This window comes from Bactrocera tryoni, chromosome 3 (assembly GCF_016617805.1).
Source record: "Bactrocera tryoni isolate S06 chromosome 3, CSIRO_BtryS06_freeze2, whole genome shotgun sequence".
NCBI classification, from domain to species: Eukaryota; Metazoa; Arthropoda; class Insecta; order Diptera; family Tephritidae; genus Bactrocera; species Bactrocera tryoni.
This window is the reverse complement of record NC_052501.1, coordinates 41444473-41464815: the sequence shown is the minus strand read 5'-3', so window position 1 is coordinate 41464815 and position 20343 is coordinate 41444473. Positions and strand designations below refer to the sequence as shown.

Below are 20343 nucleotides of genomic sequence, written 5' to 3'. Positions count from 1 at the left end.
GTATATATCTCCCTAAGTCGGTTAATATGAGTGCTATTTTAGTGAAATGAAGTGGAAAAGCTTTCTCATAAAAATATGTTGTTGAACGCTTAATATGAATTGAATTGGTTTAAACCATAGTACAAACCTCATATTCTTAATATAATAAATTCCGATCTTTTGGTTGACGTTTTGAACATCATCCTGATATATTCAATTTATCCTTTTCTACTAGCATTTGGTCTGATATGTCTTAATTAAGGATGACTTTAATGTAATTTTCGCTGACGGGATGTTAAATATAATTACAAGATTAATTTAGTCTGCCACTTATAATACAAGTTGATAAGATACAAATTTGATTGTAATACATACACGGTTTCGTCGAACAATAAGTATTGCGCACTTTCGCAAGATTTTTAAAATCAATTTGTGTCCAAATCTGAAGGTATTTTTCCAGCTTTGATGTTGACAAGTTACAAGAGTATGAAATGTTCGATTGCACCCGACTTCTTTACTTCCTATTTTTCTTGCTCTGTCGTTATTTATTGGTTTAACCTGCTAATATATCGATTTTATTCCACCTTACAGCCGGCGCCTGCTGGCGTTCGTCACAAAGTAATGGCAAATGCAGCGAGATTTACTTGAGGAACAGCACCAAGGCCGAGTGTTGCCGCTACCCGGAGCTTTTCTACACGGATCGTGATGTTACCGATGTAGAGTTCTTCTTCACAACAACCGTTGGTGATGGCATGACTTGCTCTCCTTGTGCGCGTAAGTAACTAAGCTCCAAAAAGAGTTTTTCTCGGACTATTATCCTCTTTTAGATCTACATATACTATCAGAACTACATTATTCTATAAATATTCGAAAACTGTTTTCTTTTTTTACCATTTCCTCCAAATGTAGTTAGCTGTAAGAGCATGCAATGCGGTTGGAATAAGAAGTGTGTCAAGCGCAAGGGCCGTCCAAAGTGTGTTTGCGCACCGGAGTGTGGAGCGGCCAAGCGACACAAGCAACGGGGCCAACCGAAGATTTACCGTGGACACGAAGCACACAACGAGCAGTTGCGAATGAATAGACATATCATCGCTGGCGCATTCGGTGCCGGTGCTGCTGGTGAAGAAGCCGTTGAAGGCGGCAGCGCTGCGGCATTCTTCAACGAAGGCAAGTCGCCACGCGACATACGTAGTTTAAGTAGCGAAATTACAAATGTTAATTTAGGTGTTGAACACCAAATGCAAATACAAAATCAAAATCAAAACCAAAGAAAACTGATTATAATGCAAAGTCAAAGCCAACAGAAGCCTCAGTTAAGTAGACGTGTAGAGAAACCGGGAAGACTTTTAATAACGGCCAATGTCGAACATGACACAGAGAAACCCGTCCAACAGCGTATACAGATTATTAGTAATGTAAGAATGAATAGCCGAAAACATCACAACCACTTTAGTCGCGACGCTTTCGATGATGAATTCAACGACGAAGAGGATGACGACGAAACTAACGAAGACGACAACGACGAGGACAACGATGATAATGATGACGATGCTTTTGCTGTTGCGAATAATGACGACGATGATGATTTGGATGATTGGTTGGATGACGTCGTTGGCGCAGAATCGACGGGCAATCATCGGCGTAGTAGCGATGATTCAACAAGAACACCACCGTTGGAGTCACGAAGAACCTACCATTTGCCGTCTAGACATAAGGCAAATAAAAATTCAAATCACAACAAGAAGCGAAGACAACATGAAAATGAAATGGAGCTCAGCAAGCGCCAGCAGGAGAATAGCAACAACAACAATTTCGCCATAATAAAACGTTTTCAACCGGCAGCAGCATCCAGCGCATCAAATGCCAGACGGCTCGAGAACGCTCCAAATCACGAGGAGGTGTTGCCACCAGCAGGCGATACGGTGAATGTTAATAGTGCCAGCAACGGCAACGGCAACAACAATAACAACTACAACGGCAATAAAGGCAAAGGTAAGCACAACATTGACGGCGGCAGACAACGTGAACGTCATCACCATCAGCAACGCAAACGCAAACATCAGAAGCAACAACTACAACAACAACATCAGAGTAGCCATCAGCACAATCACCGCTCACATAAAAAGCACAAGAAGCTAAAGGATCACAATGCTAACAACAATGACAACAATGTGCGCACGCGCACCTCGTCTGCAACATCCTCGTTGGCCGCGCACAACGATAACATACCGATGGCAACGGCGGCAACAACAACAATAGCAACACAAACGCCCATAGTATCAACAACAATGGAGTGGCAGACAACAGCTGCTACCACTCCCGTAAATTCCATGTCGCCGTCTGATGATCGTCGTTTATTAAATCACGGAAGTCATATTGCAAAATCATCGCCGTCGTCGGCAGTGAAAAAGCAAAAAACCGGCACATCGTCTGAGGCGTTTTTCGGTGCTGATGCTGTTGGTGCTGGCGATGGAGGTGTTGCCGCTGACGTTGGCAAATCATCTCTTAATTCAGATGACTCGACACTACTGGATGGCATATACGATGATTTCAATGTCTACGGATTCCCGAATCGCCAATTTGAAGTAGCGGTGAGTTTCACGTGAAACTTTGCTTCTCCTTTTCCTCTTATTATATTTGTATTTGGTTCTCTAATGGATTTTTAGTTGCGTCTACAATGTTGTAGTTCTTTGCTTATTTTCGTTGAGTCCGTAAGTTTGTATTTGAGCTCCACTGGCTTAAGTGGCGTCGTTTGGAAGAATTTGTTCTTCAGTTGAATGAAGCTTGCATTAAAAATCTTTGCTTTGGTTAATTTGGTGGCTGTGTCTTTATCTCGATCTATATAATTTTAGCACTTCCAGCCGAAATTTTAAAATTATTCAACCGTTTCTGATCGAACTGTGATTTTTGCTAATCTATTGTGTCCTAGCTTAATTGTATCTGGTACCTGATCGAACTGTGACTATTGAGTTCTTGATTAAAATTATTTCGCTAATTCAATCTAATCGATAAACTCGGCCACCATCTAGAGGGCTTTTATTATATTTATAGCCACTGGGGGATCCATGGAGCGATTTGGGTATCAAAATCCCCTTCAAAATCGGATAATTTAATTGAAATTTAGAAAACGATATAATAGCAATTTTAAAATATGATGGTCAGCTAATTCCCTACCCCGAGAAAGAAATTCTGAATCCGCTACTGCCCATAGCTTTCTAACCTAATCCAGCCAACCTTCATTTTGCGAACTTTTTCTATTAGATTGTTTGATCTAGAAAAACTTCTACTCTGAAGTCTAAATCCAACTTAATAGATTAGTTAGGTTCGGTCGTAAGGTTGATCCTCATTAATAAATTTCACTTGAACATCTGTTGCTACTTTATGCTACCCACCAGCTCCTAAGAGTGGATCGTTTTGAGCTTACCACCAAGCGATTAATTTCTATGCAAGCCTCTTCGATAGGTTTGCCAAAGGTATGTCAACTAGAGTGATTCGATTTACAGGGAGCTATAAAAACAGAAAAATAGCGAGTGCGAAAAATCAGGTCGACTTTTTTTTCTAAAAAATCGCGTATGCGGGAAATGTTGCACCGAATAACTTTACCTAAGAGACTATGGGTCTAAAACCGTTTCAAGCTAGCGAAGTTTTTGAGAAAAAAGGAAATTTTGTTCACCATTTTTTGAGATTTCCAAATAAAATTTAATACATAGGTGCATTTTGACAATCTATTGATTATTTTTGGAATCGGACAGATAGATCAACTATCTCCCATACAACCGATTATCCAGAACTTTAAACTTCGTCTTAAAAAACCGCAGTTTTGAAAATGGTCACAGATCCATAGTCTCTTAAGCAAAGTTGTTCAGTATAATCAGAAGAACATTTCCCGCAAACGCGTATTTTTGGAGAAAAAGTCGACCGCTCTTGTATCTACCGAGACATTTCGATTTCAGTCGGAAAGCTATTGAGGATAAAATTACAAGATGGTTCCACTTCGCTTTCCTTCATCATACCATCTATGTATGTTAATAGAAAGTTTTGGTTAGTTTCACTGACACTATTAAAACCATAATTTTTCTTGAACAGTCCAAATCCTAACCAATTTACTAAAAATAAGTCGTTTAAAAGAATCTGCATACTTACATACATAAGTATATATCTACATACTTATACAATTATTTGTCAAGCTCTCTTAAGTCTAACCTACCTAACTAACACGTTTAGTAGACCTAGTTAGTAATATGACAACTCCAATTAAAAAAGACTTATTTCCAGAGCTTTCGAACGATCTCTTTTGCTGATTTCATTGAAAAACAAAAAAGTGGCATGCGTCACTGGTGTGAATTGCAAATGATATAATCATTCTAATATTCTATATTATGCAACAGTATTAAAAAAATTGCATTCTAAATAATTGAATTATGATTTTCGAACATGTTTTCAATAGGTAGAAAATTTCCATGGCCCACATCCGGTTTGCGGCACAGATGGTCGCACTTACAACACGGAATGTCAATTGAAGAAACGCGCCTGCCGCACCAACAATCCAACGCTGGCTGTGGCATATCGAGGACATTGTCGAAGTGAGTATCATTTTTAATTTTTAATTATTACAAAACAAGAAAACGTTTAATAATTTATCGGAAAAATATATTTGCACCGAGTTTATTCGAGATTCGATAAATACTAAGCAGCACAGTTTTCCTCGCTTTTATCACCACATAACTGACATTTTAAGTTTGCGCATGTAGGAGCCTTCTCGTTTCAATTCCTCTCCTGTTGATCAAAGCTGGGCGCTTCTGGGAGACTGATTTCTTCGGACGATCCAATTGTTGGCAGCACAAGTACGATTTAAGAGTTTGGCCGCAGATAACTCTCTGACAATCCCAGCAAACACATTACTAAACCCTTCTAACTTATCTTTCTATCTCTCGACCATTCAACCGCAGATACGGATTACTAAAGTCAACTATTAGAAAAACAAATTATTTTTAGTCGACCCCCTTCACAATTTCTGATCATTTGAAATGAGTAAAATGTATTTTTTTGTAGTACCGATTTTTTAAACCAATTGAAAATCGATTTACATACATACCAAATATCAGTCATGAAAGATATTAGTGACCTATTTATTTGGTCCGAAAAGACACGTCAGTAATCTCTACTTGAAGCTAGTTGGTAAGTTTTAAATTTTCCAGAATCGTCTAAGACATTAACGCAATGTCCGTTTCACCGCATATTTTTTCCTTAGGCAGCTTTTGATTTCTAAGCTATAGCGGATAGGGCGAAAGGGTTGTAAAATATGATTTATGAACGAAGAAAAGATTTCAACTTTCTACTATTAATGCATCTTAAAGCAACATTAAAGGCGAACAACTTGAAAACTTGTCGATCCAAACGGGGTTAGATCTCCGAAAAAATTGCGATCGGCTGGACAAAATACGGTCAAATTCAGTTAACGTAGAACCGGTTGTCGTGGGAGTCAAGTAAACCGCCAGCATGACTTTTGTGAAACATTTAGCGCCATAAATGCCCAGATAGTTCATGGCCTCAAACAAAACCACCCTGGGAGAGGACGATCCTCACAGCATTGGACTTGTCAAAAACCTCTGACACAGTCTGGACTATAAACTATAATGACCTCGGGCAATGGAATTGATAACATGTGCTCAAAACTAAACGGGTATCTCTCCGACCTTTCTCACTTCCTCGCTGCACGGAGCCTAACACTCTCATCCACTAAATCCATCCACACGACCATATATACAATATATTAATATTACAGTCGGTGGCGTTAAAATTCCGACTGTCAATAACCTTAAGAGGCACCAGGCAGTCTGTGCTTCTTCATTTCTCACACGATTACTGCCAAGCAGCCGGCAGCATATAGGAAAAACCAAAGAAACGTTGTTGGCAACATACAAGGCAATCGGCCGGCCGATCCTGAACTACGCTGCTTCAATATGGTAGTCTGGATGCAGTGAAACGCAGACGAGTAAGCTTCAGACATAGCAGATCATTGCTTTCGGGACTATTACGAGATCCCTCTTGAAGTCTATTCTCTCTCAGTGAATGGCGTACTTGGAGTCAAACCACTACCCATTGCATACGACGAGCTCGAGTTGCCAAGAGAATCGGGAGTGACCCTTGCGCAGTTTCGTTCTGGATACTCCAGCATGCAACGAGTACTCGCATGACTCTAAGCACCCCTTTGCATGCCCCGATAAACCTACAAATCTGACATCCCTCTCCACCCCCTCTATTTTGAAGCAAAGGACAAATCGTACTACAAAAGTCGAGGGGTCTCTGCAATCAGTGAAAGGAACTATTGTGAATAACCAAACACGAATTTTATAAAAAATATGTGTTTTACTATAATAGGCCGTGGACTTTTCAATTGGCCAGTTTATCCTTATTTATCTATCTATATTCAATATCTACTTACCATATATGTAAATCGTTTACGATCGGCGACGCACGAAGTGCGAGACACGACATGGCCATGCACCTGACATTAACACTTGATATCGTGGCAAAGCTGATGTGAGTCAAAAGAAAAAAAGAGGTAATAAATTAAATATCGTCGTTGATTACATAAAAATACAAAAAAACAACAAAAAAACATTTTGTGTGTGTTAGTGCCGGTAATCATTGCCCGCTCGGCTATCTGGCCATGCATTTGCATATGTTTATGCAGCAGGAAGCCATCCGGACGACGGCCAGAGTGCGCTCAAATCGGTAATAAAGATAATCCTAGTCGAGTCTGTAATTTTCCGATGGCAAAATACTTGTTGCACTCTGATTGAATCTGAAAGCGACGCAACGCGTTTCAAGCGCTTGGCAACCGTACATTTACGATGGCAACAGCAACGCGTGTTTAAAATGCTGCAGCAACAATTTAACAACGACAATAACAACAGAGCAAGCAACAGTTGGCTAACTTTGCTATTGTTGTTGCTGTTATTATTATTGCCGCCACAACTAATGACGCTGACGCTGACGCTGACTATTGCCACGAGCCATGGCCAAAATAAAACACATCAGCAGCAACATGAACAACAACACCAACAACGCTACTTGTGAACACTGTCGCCGGCGCGACCAATCGACCAACTGGCAACAGAAATCGGCTAAAGATTGCAACAACAAACCGCGATTGCCACTTGTGGCTTGTCGAACGCCCGTCCGTGGTCGTCGCCCGCTCGTCGCTGGTCGGTCGTCGGTTGTCTGCGATGCGTAAAATAATTTCATGAAAAATTATATTGCAATTTTGTTGGTGTCACAGATGGCGCCAAGGCGTTGCCGCTTCGCTGCAATGTTCAATGATAAATTTGACAGTTTATTAGTTGCAAACGAGTGATTCGCTGGTTATACTAGTTGTTCATGTTGCTATTGTTTGTTAACTATTCGCCATCTGCATTCAATTGGCGCTAATGTTGTTGTAATATGATTCAATTTGGTTCGATGGCTGGTTGAGCATGGCAAAACAAATTAAAAGCAAAACCTGTGTGCCTATTTTTAGAACTCACTTTCAAGCGCAATTTGTTGTTGCTGAATCTGCAATTGCTTGCATATCGCCTTCAAATATTTTCGTAAATTGACCAAACTAACACTTAGAGTGGCTAAACATTTTATTTCAGCCCCAAAGACTTGAGAATTTTACCTGTACCCACCAGTTGAGTCTGGAGTTGGCTGCCTGTGAACTCAAGACTAGTGAAGGCATTTCTAAACTCCTCGAACTCGTCTCGGAAATTAGGAAGTTAGCTTAGTCCTCGTAAGAGTAAAGGCTGACATCATCACTTCTGACAAGTAGTGCGATGGATATTACAAGGATTTAGACTAGTAGGTACTTGTGGTATTTACTACATTGGCCATATGATGAACGTCTACCCACAATCCGCATCAAAGCGAAGTTCGTCAACTTATCGCTGATTTGCGCCCCACGACGGAAGAGACGACGATGTGACCAAAGATGCCTTCTATGAGCGCTTGAAGAGCACCTATAAGAGCTGCCCCCGCCGCAATGTCAAAATCGTGCTTTGTGACTTTAACGCCAGGATGGGCAAAGAAGGTATCTATGGCACAACGGTCGGTAAACTCAGCCTCCATAATAAAACATCCTCCAGGCTAGCTACCTGGCTGTCTTCGAATAGAAAACCCATCAACTAGATCGATCGTGTTGTGATAGATAAAAGACACATTTCCAGTGTTTTAGACGTGCGCACGCTCCCAAGTCCCAGCATTGACTCGGATCACTAGCCGCACCCACCTCGGTGCAGCAAAAACGCAAGTCAACAAACACAAGTCAATGAAAACCATTGGTTTTCGGAAAAGCCAAAGAAAGCGTGTCGTAGTGAAGAGAAAACAGACTACTTCGCAACGTTACAACCGACCACAACACGTGCGGGATGGGATAGATACCGAGATCTAAAGAGGGAAGCGATACGCATTTGTAGACAAAAAAAGAGAGAGGCCAAAATGCGTGAGTACGAAGAGCTTGACAAACTGAGGGACAGGAGTAATGCTTCAAAATTCTACGAAAAGATGCGGCGACTAACAGAAGCTTTCAAGACCGAAGCATAATTTTGTAGAACCCTCAGAGGTGACCTTGTGTCCGATCCCCAGAGCATATTGAAATTATAGAGGGTACACTTCTCCAGCCTGCTGAATGGCAGTGAAAACATATCACCCGGAGGTGGTGAACCCGGTTCAAATGGTTCTAGTTGTGAAAAAGGACAGAACAGACGGTGCAGAGGAATAGACGATGACAACAACTGATGAGTCAGCGTTACGAGTTTACTAGAGAAAGGTTCTGCTTAATATTTATGGTCCTTTGCGAATTGGCAATGGTGAACCCCACATTCAATGGAACGATGAGCTGTATGAGATATACGACGTCATTGACATACAATTATTTCAGCGAATTAAGTAAGAGACAGCGGCTACGCTGGCTAGGTCATGTCGTACGAATGGATGAAAACACTACAGCTCTGAGAATATTCGATCTAGTATCTACCCCCCGGAGGAAACTGCCAAACGATCAATGGAATAGCGCTTGCAAAATGAGCCGAGACCGAAAATCTAAAATTCACTGAAGGCACCGAATGCCAACCTAGTCGAGGCTTATAACAAGTGTATGGATAATTGAATTAAGCCTTGGCTTGTTTGTATTCGCTCAGGAGCGAATCAAAAACATTTTTTATTCATTCTGGGTCAAATTTGATCAAATGTTGAACAATAAAATTCAAAATAAGCCAGACAATGGTTATTTCTTCAATCCGTTATGATTTTCAGTTTATCTGGTATTGAGTGAATAAGATGAAGACTGAGAACCAGTTAGACAAACGCCTCTGTGACAGCCTTAGAACTCATTCTATTAAAATATGTACTTATTTCGTTGTACTTTTATTGTATTTTTATTTCCTTCATATGCATATTCCTAATAAACTATCGAACTTGATACATATATTATTAATTTAAAATTTTCGTTTCTGTTTTCTAGCTTCGTGCAACGGCGTGAAATGCCTCAACGGTCACACATGTGTCGAAGATCAATACACAATACCCCACTGTATTGCTTGTAAAATTGATTGCCCTGAAGATGATGCGGCCGCCATAGCAGCGTTGCCAATCGATCCGTCGCGCGCGGTCTGCGGTGTGGATGGAAAGACATATCGTAGTGTTTGTGATATAAACCGAATGATTTGCAAAAGTGGTCGGTCCATTGCCGTTGCATATCCGGGACCATGCCGTGGTAAGTGATATAAATCGATTTTACAATATTCCTAAAGTTGAAATTGTAATGGGATATGGATATACTGGTTAGGGATTCTCGAGATGCTAAGCTTTCGATGGTAATATCTAATATTCCTTTACTATTTTGGAACTCTTTGAATGCATTTATGTTCATTTATTATATATTCTAGTTATATCTAAACATTTGTGAATTTCATCGCGGTAGCTCAAAGATTTTCATCGAATGAAAAAATTGTTAAAACTATTGGTTTAGCCTTTAACTTTGCAAAGAAATTGGTGAGATTCGTAGGCAGATATTAAAAGCAGCGGACCATAAATCTTCCGCAAAACCTTTTAACGAACAAGAATAATGAGAGACTTGTACAGTTTGGTCTTTGCTCGTCGAGAGAGGACTTTACTTCTCAATTTTCTACCAAAGTAGCACCTGTGTTGCTTGACTTTTCGTCTTGTCCTTGTTCACCACTAGAACCATACGCCTCGCTTCCTTATCCATTCTTGAAAAAGCAGAACTAACGACGCGGTTGTTAAGTCCAATGATATCCATATCATCGGTGTAAGCCAGCAGCACACTCATAGAAAATTGTACTTTTTCTATTTAACTCTGCAGCATGTATTATATTCTCCAGAAATAGATTGTTAAAGTCACACGATAGAAAATCTCCTTGTCGGAAACCTAGTTTGGTATCAAACGACTCGGAGAGGTCCTTCCCGATCCTGACGAAGCTTTTAGTGCTGTTCAATGTCAATTTACACAGCTCTGCTGGGATGCTAAGTTCAGATATAGCGACATAGAAGCAGCTCTTTTTCGTGCTGTAAAAAGGCGGCTTTAAAATCGACGAAGTGATGGTGTGTCTTCTATAAGAATTGTGCCATGGTGCAGATCTGGTCGGGAAAAGTTTTTCCAGGTCAAAAATCGCACAGATAAGGCCCAATCAGTTTGTTGCCGGTAGGCTTCAGTCAGTATATGCGATAATAAGAAGATCTATCCCAAGGTAATTGATGCAGATTGTGGGATCCTCTTTATGTGAAGTGAACAGACCACACTTAGGGCATGCTTTCAACCGACCACGTCCTGCAAAGAAGCTGATGCATGCATCTTGTTAGTTCTTCTTAGTCGCCGTATTTGAATTGCTCGACCGGCAATCCATCGGCATCTTTGTTGTTCCTTTGGCGGGTAATTGCTATTCGGACATCTTCATAGTCGGGCAACGGAGCATCTATTCCGTTGTAATCTATTGGAGTATAGGTTTCGCCATCCCTAGATATTGCACTTTCAGTTCAGTTCAGCAGACTGTGTATTTCCTCCACAACTTCAGCCACTAGATTAAGAAAATACTTATATCTTGAAACCTTACTTTAGTCACTGCATATTTTCGTAGAATTGTCGAGCATTACTCCTGTCGAACAGCTTCTCAATCTTCTAATATTCACCCATTTCTGCTTCTTTGTTTGCATATCGGCATCTATCCCACCCTGCTGGTATTATGGTCCATCGGAACATTGCGAGGTAGGCAGTCTGCTTTCTCTCCACTGCGATAGGACAGTCGGTATCGTACCAGCTGTTCTTTCGACCTTTCCGGAAACTTCTCTTTCGTCGGAAGCTGTTCGCGAATCAGAGTTATGTTGAAAAATTTAGCTCTGATGCAGATTGTGGCTAGACGCTCATCCACTGGAGTGAATACCAGGACTCGGCGACGGAGTCTCTCTCCCACCACAAATCCCACATTTTGGCTCCTTTATAATGCAGCGGCCTTATAAAGACCTACGCGCCTCTGTTCTTGTCCCATCCATCGCATTTTATGGATGACGGTGCTGTCGGGATTTACTCAACCAGCCGGGCAGTGGCACCTTTACAATTTTAGGACCGAATATTCCAGGTGCAAGCCATTAAATTCCACTTTCTATGTGGCGGGTTCCAAATCCAGCGCTGAACCTCGCTAGGTGAGTGGCTTAGAGTTTGGTTTAAATTTATGTAGTGAATCGCTTATTTTAAGACCGACGGCCGTTCGCAGCCGCACCACTGGTGAACAAACGCTGCAGTTAGACTTTATTGATCTCTTGATCCAAATATGCCGGAGTGGGTTCGCTGAAGCTTCCTCTCTTTTAGCCGTGACCCCAGGCTCTACATGGGTTGGCTATCACATCTTACACAAGGGTTGCTCACGTTTCAAGAAGACTTTCACCTAAATTTGGTTATTGGGCACTTGCAACAGGCAGAGGCAAGTAAATTGCATTTCAAAATCACAATGCAATCACCAAATTGGATCATAATCCCGCGTCTTAAATCAAAATATGATAAATAGATTCGCTTATAAATATATACATATGCACACACATATACACAAGTGCACGCATTTCGAACATCATTTGGTGTGGCACATGTAACACAATATTAAACTAATTGAAAAATTCACCACCTCACCGCCGTCAGCACCGCATCCGCAGCCGCAATTGCCACAGCGTAACACGGTAATCACTACTAAACTATTTTTATGCGTGTTCGTATGTGCTCGTTGTTGTTGCTGTTTTTGTTGCTGTTGCAGCTTTTTCAATTACCTGACCAATATTTGCGGCTGCATAGTTAACACAAGACTGACTGCGCCGCCGCACAACGCATTTGCATGCAAAATCGAAAGCACAAAAAAGAACAAACAACAACACCACTGTCATTGTGGCAATAACACATCGGTAGCAACACACAAATACATACATACATATGTACGTGACACTCAACCGCATTTTTGCATTTGATTGAGTCTCCAAGTATCTGCACACGCACACACACACAAACCGAAAGCCAGCAACAATTGCCGATTCGCAGATTGAATTTCCCGTAGTCGGCACAAATTGATTGCCGATGTCGCATTGTCGCCACAATTGCTTGTTAGTGCGTGTTGCTGCTGTTGTTGTTGTTGTTGCCAATGATGCATAGCATACCAGTATGGCATCTGTTTGGGGTGAAAAGCACACAGTACAATGACCACATTAACTAAAATCGTCTATGAGCTGTTGTTGTTGTTGTTGTTGCTACATATTGTTGCAATGCCTGCTGTGGTATGTTGCCGCCGCAACTGAAACCGCCGCTGCCATGACGGTTTGTGTTGCAATAACTTTGCTGTCACAATGCTGCTACACCGTGTTGTTGTTGTTGTTGTTGTTGCTCGACAGCTACTATTGCTTGGCTGGTTGATTGGTTTGATCCGATGCCATGTGACATGCCGTTCGCCACAATCAACAATCACCGGCACAGCGCTGCGCCGCAATCTACTTAGCGCTAGCCGCGCTCTATTCTACTTTGCTCGCTGCAGCGAGCGTGTGGTGACTTTGTTTGTGGCTTCTGTGCGATTATCTTACTGAATTACAGAATAAATCGTGTTTACAATGTGGCCGGGAATGGAAATTTGTTACTCGGGTTTCACAATTAATTACATTGCAATTGCTCGTTATTGCTTGACAATTTTATTGCCGATCACTTTACATCTCCACATACCCACATGTGTGTGTGTGTGCCGGTGTGTTGCAATATGAAATTATACACTTAGAAGACTTGTGATTGTGAAAAATTACTGGAGGACGTCGCTTGATTAGTTGGCATTAGAATCGGCTTGCAAATGCTCAGCTCAATTAGCAGCGCAGTGGCGAGTTGCGGCTCCGGGTTGCTTTCAACCGAAGATTAGCTGGAGGTGATTGTATGCTTGTGTACCTCTGCGTTAGAGTGGCAGATTGGGTTTCAGGAGCCGCAATCACTGAAGAAGCTTAGACACCAGCAATCTACATTGTTGTGATGGCATGGCCCGAGAACAGCGGGAAGACGAAATAGAAATGTTAAGGAAAAGATTCAATTTGGTACTAACCCTCTTGCTTAAAACCAAGGTCTGCAGATACACTGCATCTATTTTTAAAAGGGACAAACTAGACCTAGCAAGTAAAAGGGGACTTTTTGCTACAATACAGCCATTCAGATAGAATGTATAAATCCATTTCGACGTTCCTTACTTTTTTAAAGAATAGACATAGGAACTTCAAATTCAATGGAGAATGTTTTTTATCATTCGAAAGAAAATTCTTTGGCATTTATTTTTCGAAGATTATATCTTTCAAATGTTGGCCGCGGCTACGACTCAGATGATCCATCCGTTGAGTTTGCGATGACTCGTTCGAGCATTTCGACCTCTAACTGGCGCATGACACTCGTTATGTTTTGCTCTAAGGTCTGAATCGAAGCGGGATTGTCCGCATGGACTTCAAACTTTTATCCGCACTAGAAAAAGTCTAACGGTGTGATATCACACGATCTTGGTCTCCAATCGACCAGCCCAAAACGTCAAATTATCTGCTCACTGAAGTGTTCTCTCAATAAATCTATTGATTGATGCAAATGTCGCCGAGATCACCAGCTTTAAATAGTTGGTGTTCATGATCGCCATTGACGGTTACGTTCTCACCGCCATCATTTTTGAATAAATATGGAACGATGATTCCACCGATTCACAAACCAAACCAAACCGGTGGTTTTTCTGAATCAAATGACAGCTCTTGAACCTCTTCAACTTGCTTTTCGTCCCAAATGCGACAATTAAGTTTGTTTACATAGCATTGAACCATAAATGGGTGACATCGCTGAGCAAAATTTGACTCGAAAACGTCGGATTTTCTCGGAAGTTTATTTAATAATAAGAGGGCTGCTATATATATTTCTGGCCTAATAATGAAAATAAGAATATTTATCAACGGAAATGGTTTTATTGTTTTTCAAAATATTCTCCATCAAGATTTATACACTTTTGCATGCGCTCAAATCAATTTTCGAAGCACTTTTTCCAATCCGATTGAGATACCTCCAAAACATGGTTTTTGAATGCTTCAACAGCATCTTTTGGCGACGAAAATCGTTGACCACGCATTATTTTCTTGATGTGTGGGAACAAAAAGAAGTCATTGGGTGCCAAGTCAGGGATGTACGGCGGATGACCCATCAATTCGACGTTTTGGCCGGTCAAAAAGGCGCTGGTTTGAGTGTCAATGGAAATGTCAGATTGCATCTGGTAACACTTAGTTTTGCCTAGGCCAGAAATATATATAGCAGCCTCCGTATTTCTATGAAGTTTGATTTAAATTTCAAGTATCAGTTTCGAGTTTTACCTCTGCTGCCAACTGAATAATTTAAGGATCTAAAATGTACTAGCAGACAATCGCAATTTTCGAAACGCCTATACTGACCTAACCCCTTAGTTATTTATTTCCAGTTTTCTTTTTTATTAATGTGCAATATATGTATGTACGTAGCGCGAGTTCTGCAGTGCTCTTGTCGCTTCTGTAAGTTATCGCTTATCTGCCACCAACATAATGTTGTTGAGTAATGTTTCCGGTATCTAATCTCTCTTGACAGCCCAGCTGTATTAAGCATTTTTAATTACTTTAAGGGCTTATAATTAATAAATCGAGAGAAACGGCGTGTACCACTAACACCACTAACACATACAGACACACACATACATGCCTAGCATATGTGTGTACTTACAAAGGTAATAAACAATATTTACTTCTTGCGATTTGAGTCAGGATCCAGAGGTAAAGGCACAGTGCTGGTTACGCACCACCGTCCTAAGTGCTAAGGAATGGGAATGAAGTACGTGAAGCAACAACAAAGCTGAAAACCAGCAGTGGACTTCCTGTCGCGCGCACAGGAATCAACGTTAAATATTTTCATTTATCCTCAATGATCATAAAACTTATAATGTCCCACCATAACGTGCCAGCAATTACAAAAACAAAGCAACCAAAAAACCATACACAACTCACTGAAGATCGTCATTGTTGTTGTTATTGTTGTGGCTGTTGCAATGTTAAGTTGCACCGTCGGTAGTGCTAAACACAACAACAATGCGAGACAATAAAGAGCATAAGTTAGTCAGCAAACTGCAGCGATAAACGACGTTCAGCTACCTGTCTTACACATGTACACCTGCCCGTATGGTGGTGCTGGTGTGCAGAATTTATGAGTTACTCATTTTGCATTGCGGCCGCAGACGTGCAATAACAACACCGCTATTAGTTAGTTAACCATCGCAGTCGTAATAGAATGGCAGTCGTTTATTGGCTGGCGGCACCCCTTACACCCCGCCTCTTCCCCACCGAAGTGGATGCAGACTGCAGCGACGTATCGATGCATCAGCTAGATGGCTGGCTGACGAGTGACTGCTCACTGCGCTGGCTTGGTCCAAGTGACGACGGCGCTGAAGACCAGTAGCCGTGGACGTGGCAGTAGCAATTGTATTTTATGCCTTAATTTTCTTGCAGACCATTAAGCTAATTTTAAATACTCGAATACTCATATATTATCGGCTGTAGCTAGAGTCATTATCGCGCAGTAGAAGAAGAAGAAGAAGACGAAGTCGGAGTCGAAAGCGTAGAAGAGTAGAGGCTATAATAATGATAATAATGTGTTAAGTTTAAACAAGGAGACGGAGACAGAGCTGCAGCGCTGCCAAGCTGGACCAAAACTAATGGTTGTACTTACTTGTGTACCAGTTGAAACTAGAAGCTTGCAGACTGTCTCGCTGTTGATATATGTGGATATCTGTCAGTGTTATCGAAAATAGTGCGCATACTCGTTGGCATCTCCTCGCATAGAGACACTCAATAATCTGGCATTTTTAGAGTTATGGAACTTTGAGCTAACGCCTCGATTGACTGGTGACTGGTGTGAGCGGTGTCTGGCGCCGAACTAAGGCAACGGCGGGGTTCATATTGACGTACAAGTGATAGCGCGCATTGCCATAAATATATGCCGTTGGCGAACATAAACTAAGTTTTTCATTGGATAATAATCACTGGATTCCTAACTCAAAGACCTTAGTTAATAAGCTTTGAAGGTCGGAGTTTTTCTTTAGTGATATTAAACGTCAAAAGCTCTCAAAACCATATAAGATCATGCAGTATGAAAACACATTGAGGGAGCTATACTCTCAAGAAGATTTTATAGACTGAACAATCAAACACGACTAGCGTACAACTTTCATATCCAAACAAGGTTGGACTAAGGAAATAAATGTTAAGATCGACCTGAGTAACATGTGGAACCTGTGACACGCTCACAACACCTATTGCGTTCTGGATATTATAGCACATTAAACCCCTACTTATCCCAAATTGACTTCAACATAACCAAAAAAATTCCTATGTGTATGGTATGGTCCGATCCGCCGAAAGAGCTTGCCTTGAAGGCAATTAGATTACCATTCTGCCAAACAATCCGCAACAAAAAAACATATCCTTGCCCTTTGAGATCGAATGATGTCTTCCCCCTTACTTTGTGATTTTTGAGTTACATAGTATTTGTCTAGGGGTAAGATGAGAAGCATGTACTTTAATACTTGGAAGAACTTACCGATTTTTTACTTACGAGTCCTTAAATAAGTCAAAAAAGTCGTTATTTACCCTGAGTCTTCAACCATTTGATAAGGTGAAATACCTAGGAAGATTCTCTTTAATAGAAAATTTTCCCAGAGAGCAAAAACTCAGGAGAGAGAAAGGAAAGCTAGAGGGGCTATAAGGAGAAGGTGGGGACTCTCACCAAAAGTGGTGTTTAGTTAGCTAACTGTGCGCCCAAAGCTAATGAAGGAGTATCTGTCCTCACTACATATAGCATTAAACTACTTCACCGGAATGGGACCTTAATTGGCGTCTTGCTTTCTAGCACTGGACTAAGGACCTCGCGTGCGCTAAGCAGGGTTTTATCGATGATCCGCTCCTGAGTGACTACAAGATACTATTGGACTTCATTGTCCAGCCTTTGCAAGACTGAGATTGAAACGTCTTAACAGTCTTACCTTCGGCGAACTAGAAGACACAGCCGAAACTGTCATTAGCTGCCTCAACAAATTTGTGAAAAGCTGAAAGCGCTTTGTCGATTCGTAGGGATCCTATGATCTATTATAGAGGGGTTTTACGTACCGCAACGGATCGGCAATCTAAGCTGTCAAAGTTATATCACTGTTAGGATCGACCCTTAACGTATGCAATGCAATCGATATTGAGTTCCTTCAAATCATTAACTTCAAATATTTAAATAAACTAACTTTCTACATCTTACTGAAGTTGACATAAAGCCATAACAGCAGTGCATTTGGAAGAACTCCATAACCTTATATTTAGATATAAAGTCGATTTTCTTGTATATACGCCTTTAGCAGTCGATATTGAGTAGCTTCTATTCATTAACTTTACATATTTAAGATGATTAACTTTCTTCATCTTACTGAAGTTGGCATAAAGCCATAACGACAGTGCATTTAGAAGAATTCCAAAATCTTATATTTAGATATAAAGTCGATTTTCTTGTATATTCACATTTAGCAATCGATATTGAGTTGCTTTAAATCATTAACTTCAATTATTTAAATTAACTAACTTTCTACATCTTACTGAAGTTGACATAAAGCCATAACGGCAGTGCATTTGGAAGAATTCCATAACCTTATATTTAGATATAAATTCGATTTTCTTGTATATACGCGTTTAGCAATCGATATTGAGTTGTTTTAAATCATTAACTTCAATCATTTAAATTAACCCACTTTCTACATCTTACTGAAGTTGACATAAAGCCATAACGGCAGTGCATTTGGAAGAATTCCATAACCTTATATTTAGATATAAATTCGATTTTCTTGTATATACGCGTTTAGCAATCGATATTGAGTTGTTTTAAATCATTAACTTCAATCATTTAAATTAACCCACTTTCTACATCTTACTGAAGTTGACATAAAGCCATAACGGCAGCGCATTTGGAAGAATTCCATAACCTTATATTTAGATATAAATTTGATTTTCTTGTATACACGCATTTAGCAGTCGATATTGAGTTGCTTCAAATCATTAACTTCACATATTTAAATAAACTAACTTTCTACATCTTACTGAAGTTGACATAAAGCCATAACAGCAGTGCATTTGGAAGAGTTCCATAACATTTTATTTAGTTATAAATTCGATTTTCTTGTACATACGCATTTAGCAGTCGATATTGAGTAGCTTCTGAACATAGACTTTACATATTTAAGTTAATTAACTTTCTTCATCTTACTGAAGTTGACATAAAGCCATAACGGCATTTGGAAGAATTCCAAAATCTTATATTTAGATACAAAGTCGATTTTCTTGTATATACGCATTTGGCAATCGATATTGAGTTCCTTCAAATCATTAACTTCAAATATTTAAATAAACTAACTTTCTACATCTTACTGAAGTTGACATAAGGCCATAACAGTAGTGCATTTGGAAGAATTCCATAACCTTATCTTCTTCTTCTTAATTGGCGTGGACACCGCTTACGCGATTATAGCCGAGTTAACAACAGCGCGCCAGTCGTTTCTCCTTTTCGCTACGTGGCGCCAATTGGATATTCCAAGCGTAGCCAGGTCCTTCTCCACTTGGTCCTTCCAACGGAGTGGAGGTCTTCCTCTTTCTCTGATTCCCTCGGCGGGTACTGCGTCGAATACTTTCAGAGCTGGAGTGTTTTCGTCCATTCGGACAACATGACCTAGCCAGCGTAGCCGCTGTCTTTTAATTCGCTGAACTATGTCATGTCGTCGTATATCTCGTACAGCTCATCGTTCCATCGAATGCGATATTCGCCGTGGCCAACGCGCAAAGGACCATAAATCTTTCGCAGAACTTTTCTCTCGAAAACTCGCAACGTCGACTCATCAGTTGTTGACAACGTCCAAGCCTCTGCACCATATAGCAGGACGGGAATTAAGAGCGACTTATAGAGTTTGGCTATTGTTCGTCGAGAGAGGACTTTACTTTTCAATTGCCTACTCAGTCCGAAGTAGCACCTGTTGGCAAGAGCAATACTGCGTTGGATTTCCAGGCTGTCATTGTTGGTGGTGTTAATGCTGGTTTCAAGATAGACGAAATTATCTACGACTTCAAAGTTATGACTGTCAACAGTGCCAGTGCCAAGTCGCGAGTGCGACGACTGTTTGTTTGATGACAGGAGATATTTCGTCTTGCCCTCGTTCACTGCCAGACCCATTTTCTGTGCTTCCTTGTCCAGCCAGGAGAAATCAGAACTAACGGCGCGGGTTTTGATGCCGATGATATCAATATCACAGCCGTATAAGTTTTGCGGGGATACCAAATTCAGACATCGCGGGATAAAGGCAGCTCCTTTTCGTGCTGTTGAAAGCAGCTTTGAAATCGACGAAGAGGTGGTGTGTGTCGATTCTCCTTTCACGGGCCTTTTCCAAGATTTGGCGCATGGTGAATATCTGGTCGGTTGTTGATTTGCCAGGTCTAAAGCCACACTGATAAGGTCCAATCAGTTTGTTGACGGTGGGCTTTAATCTTTCACACAATACGCTCGATAGAAACTTATATGCGATGTTGAGGAGGCTAATCCCACGGTAGTTGGCGCAGATTGTGGGGTCTCCTTTTTTATGGATTGGGCATAGCACACTTAAATTCCAATCGTTGGGCATGCTTTCGTCCGACCATATTTTACAAAGAAGCTGATGCATGCTCCTTATCAGTTCTTCGCCGCCGTGTTTAAATAGCTCGGCCGGCAATCCGTCGGCCCCTGCCGCTTTGTTGTTC

At 40.9% G+C, this 20343-nt stretch overlaps 1 protein-coding gene across 2 annotated transcripts in view; it reads left to right on the top strand.

Annotated features, from left to right (window-relative positions):
- The window catches only part of LOC120770953, a 115993-nt gene that overhangs the window by 63636 nt on the left and 32014 nt on the right, over positions 1 to 20343 (top strand). For both annotated transcript variants that reach the window (XM_040098668.1, XM_040098667.1), the window contains 4 exons: positions 571 to 753; positions 889 to 2570; positions 4427 to 4562; positions 9482 to 9733. In XM_040098668.1, coding sequence (XP_039954602.1) covers positions 571 to 753; positions 889 to 2570; positions 4427 to 4562; positions 9482 to 9733 — 2253 coding nt within the window. The remainder of the gene's footprint in view (positions 1 to 570; positions 754 to 888; positions 2571 to 4426; positions 4563 to 9481; positions 9734 to 20343) is intronic.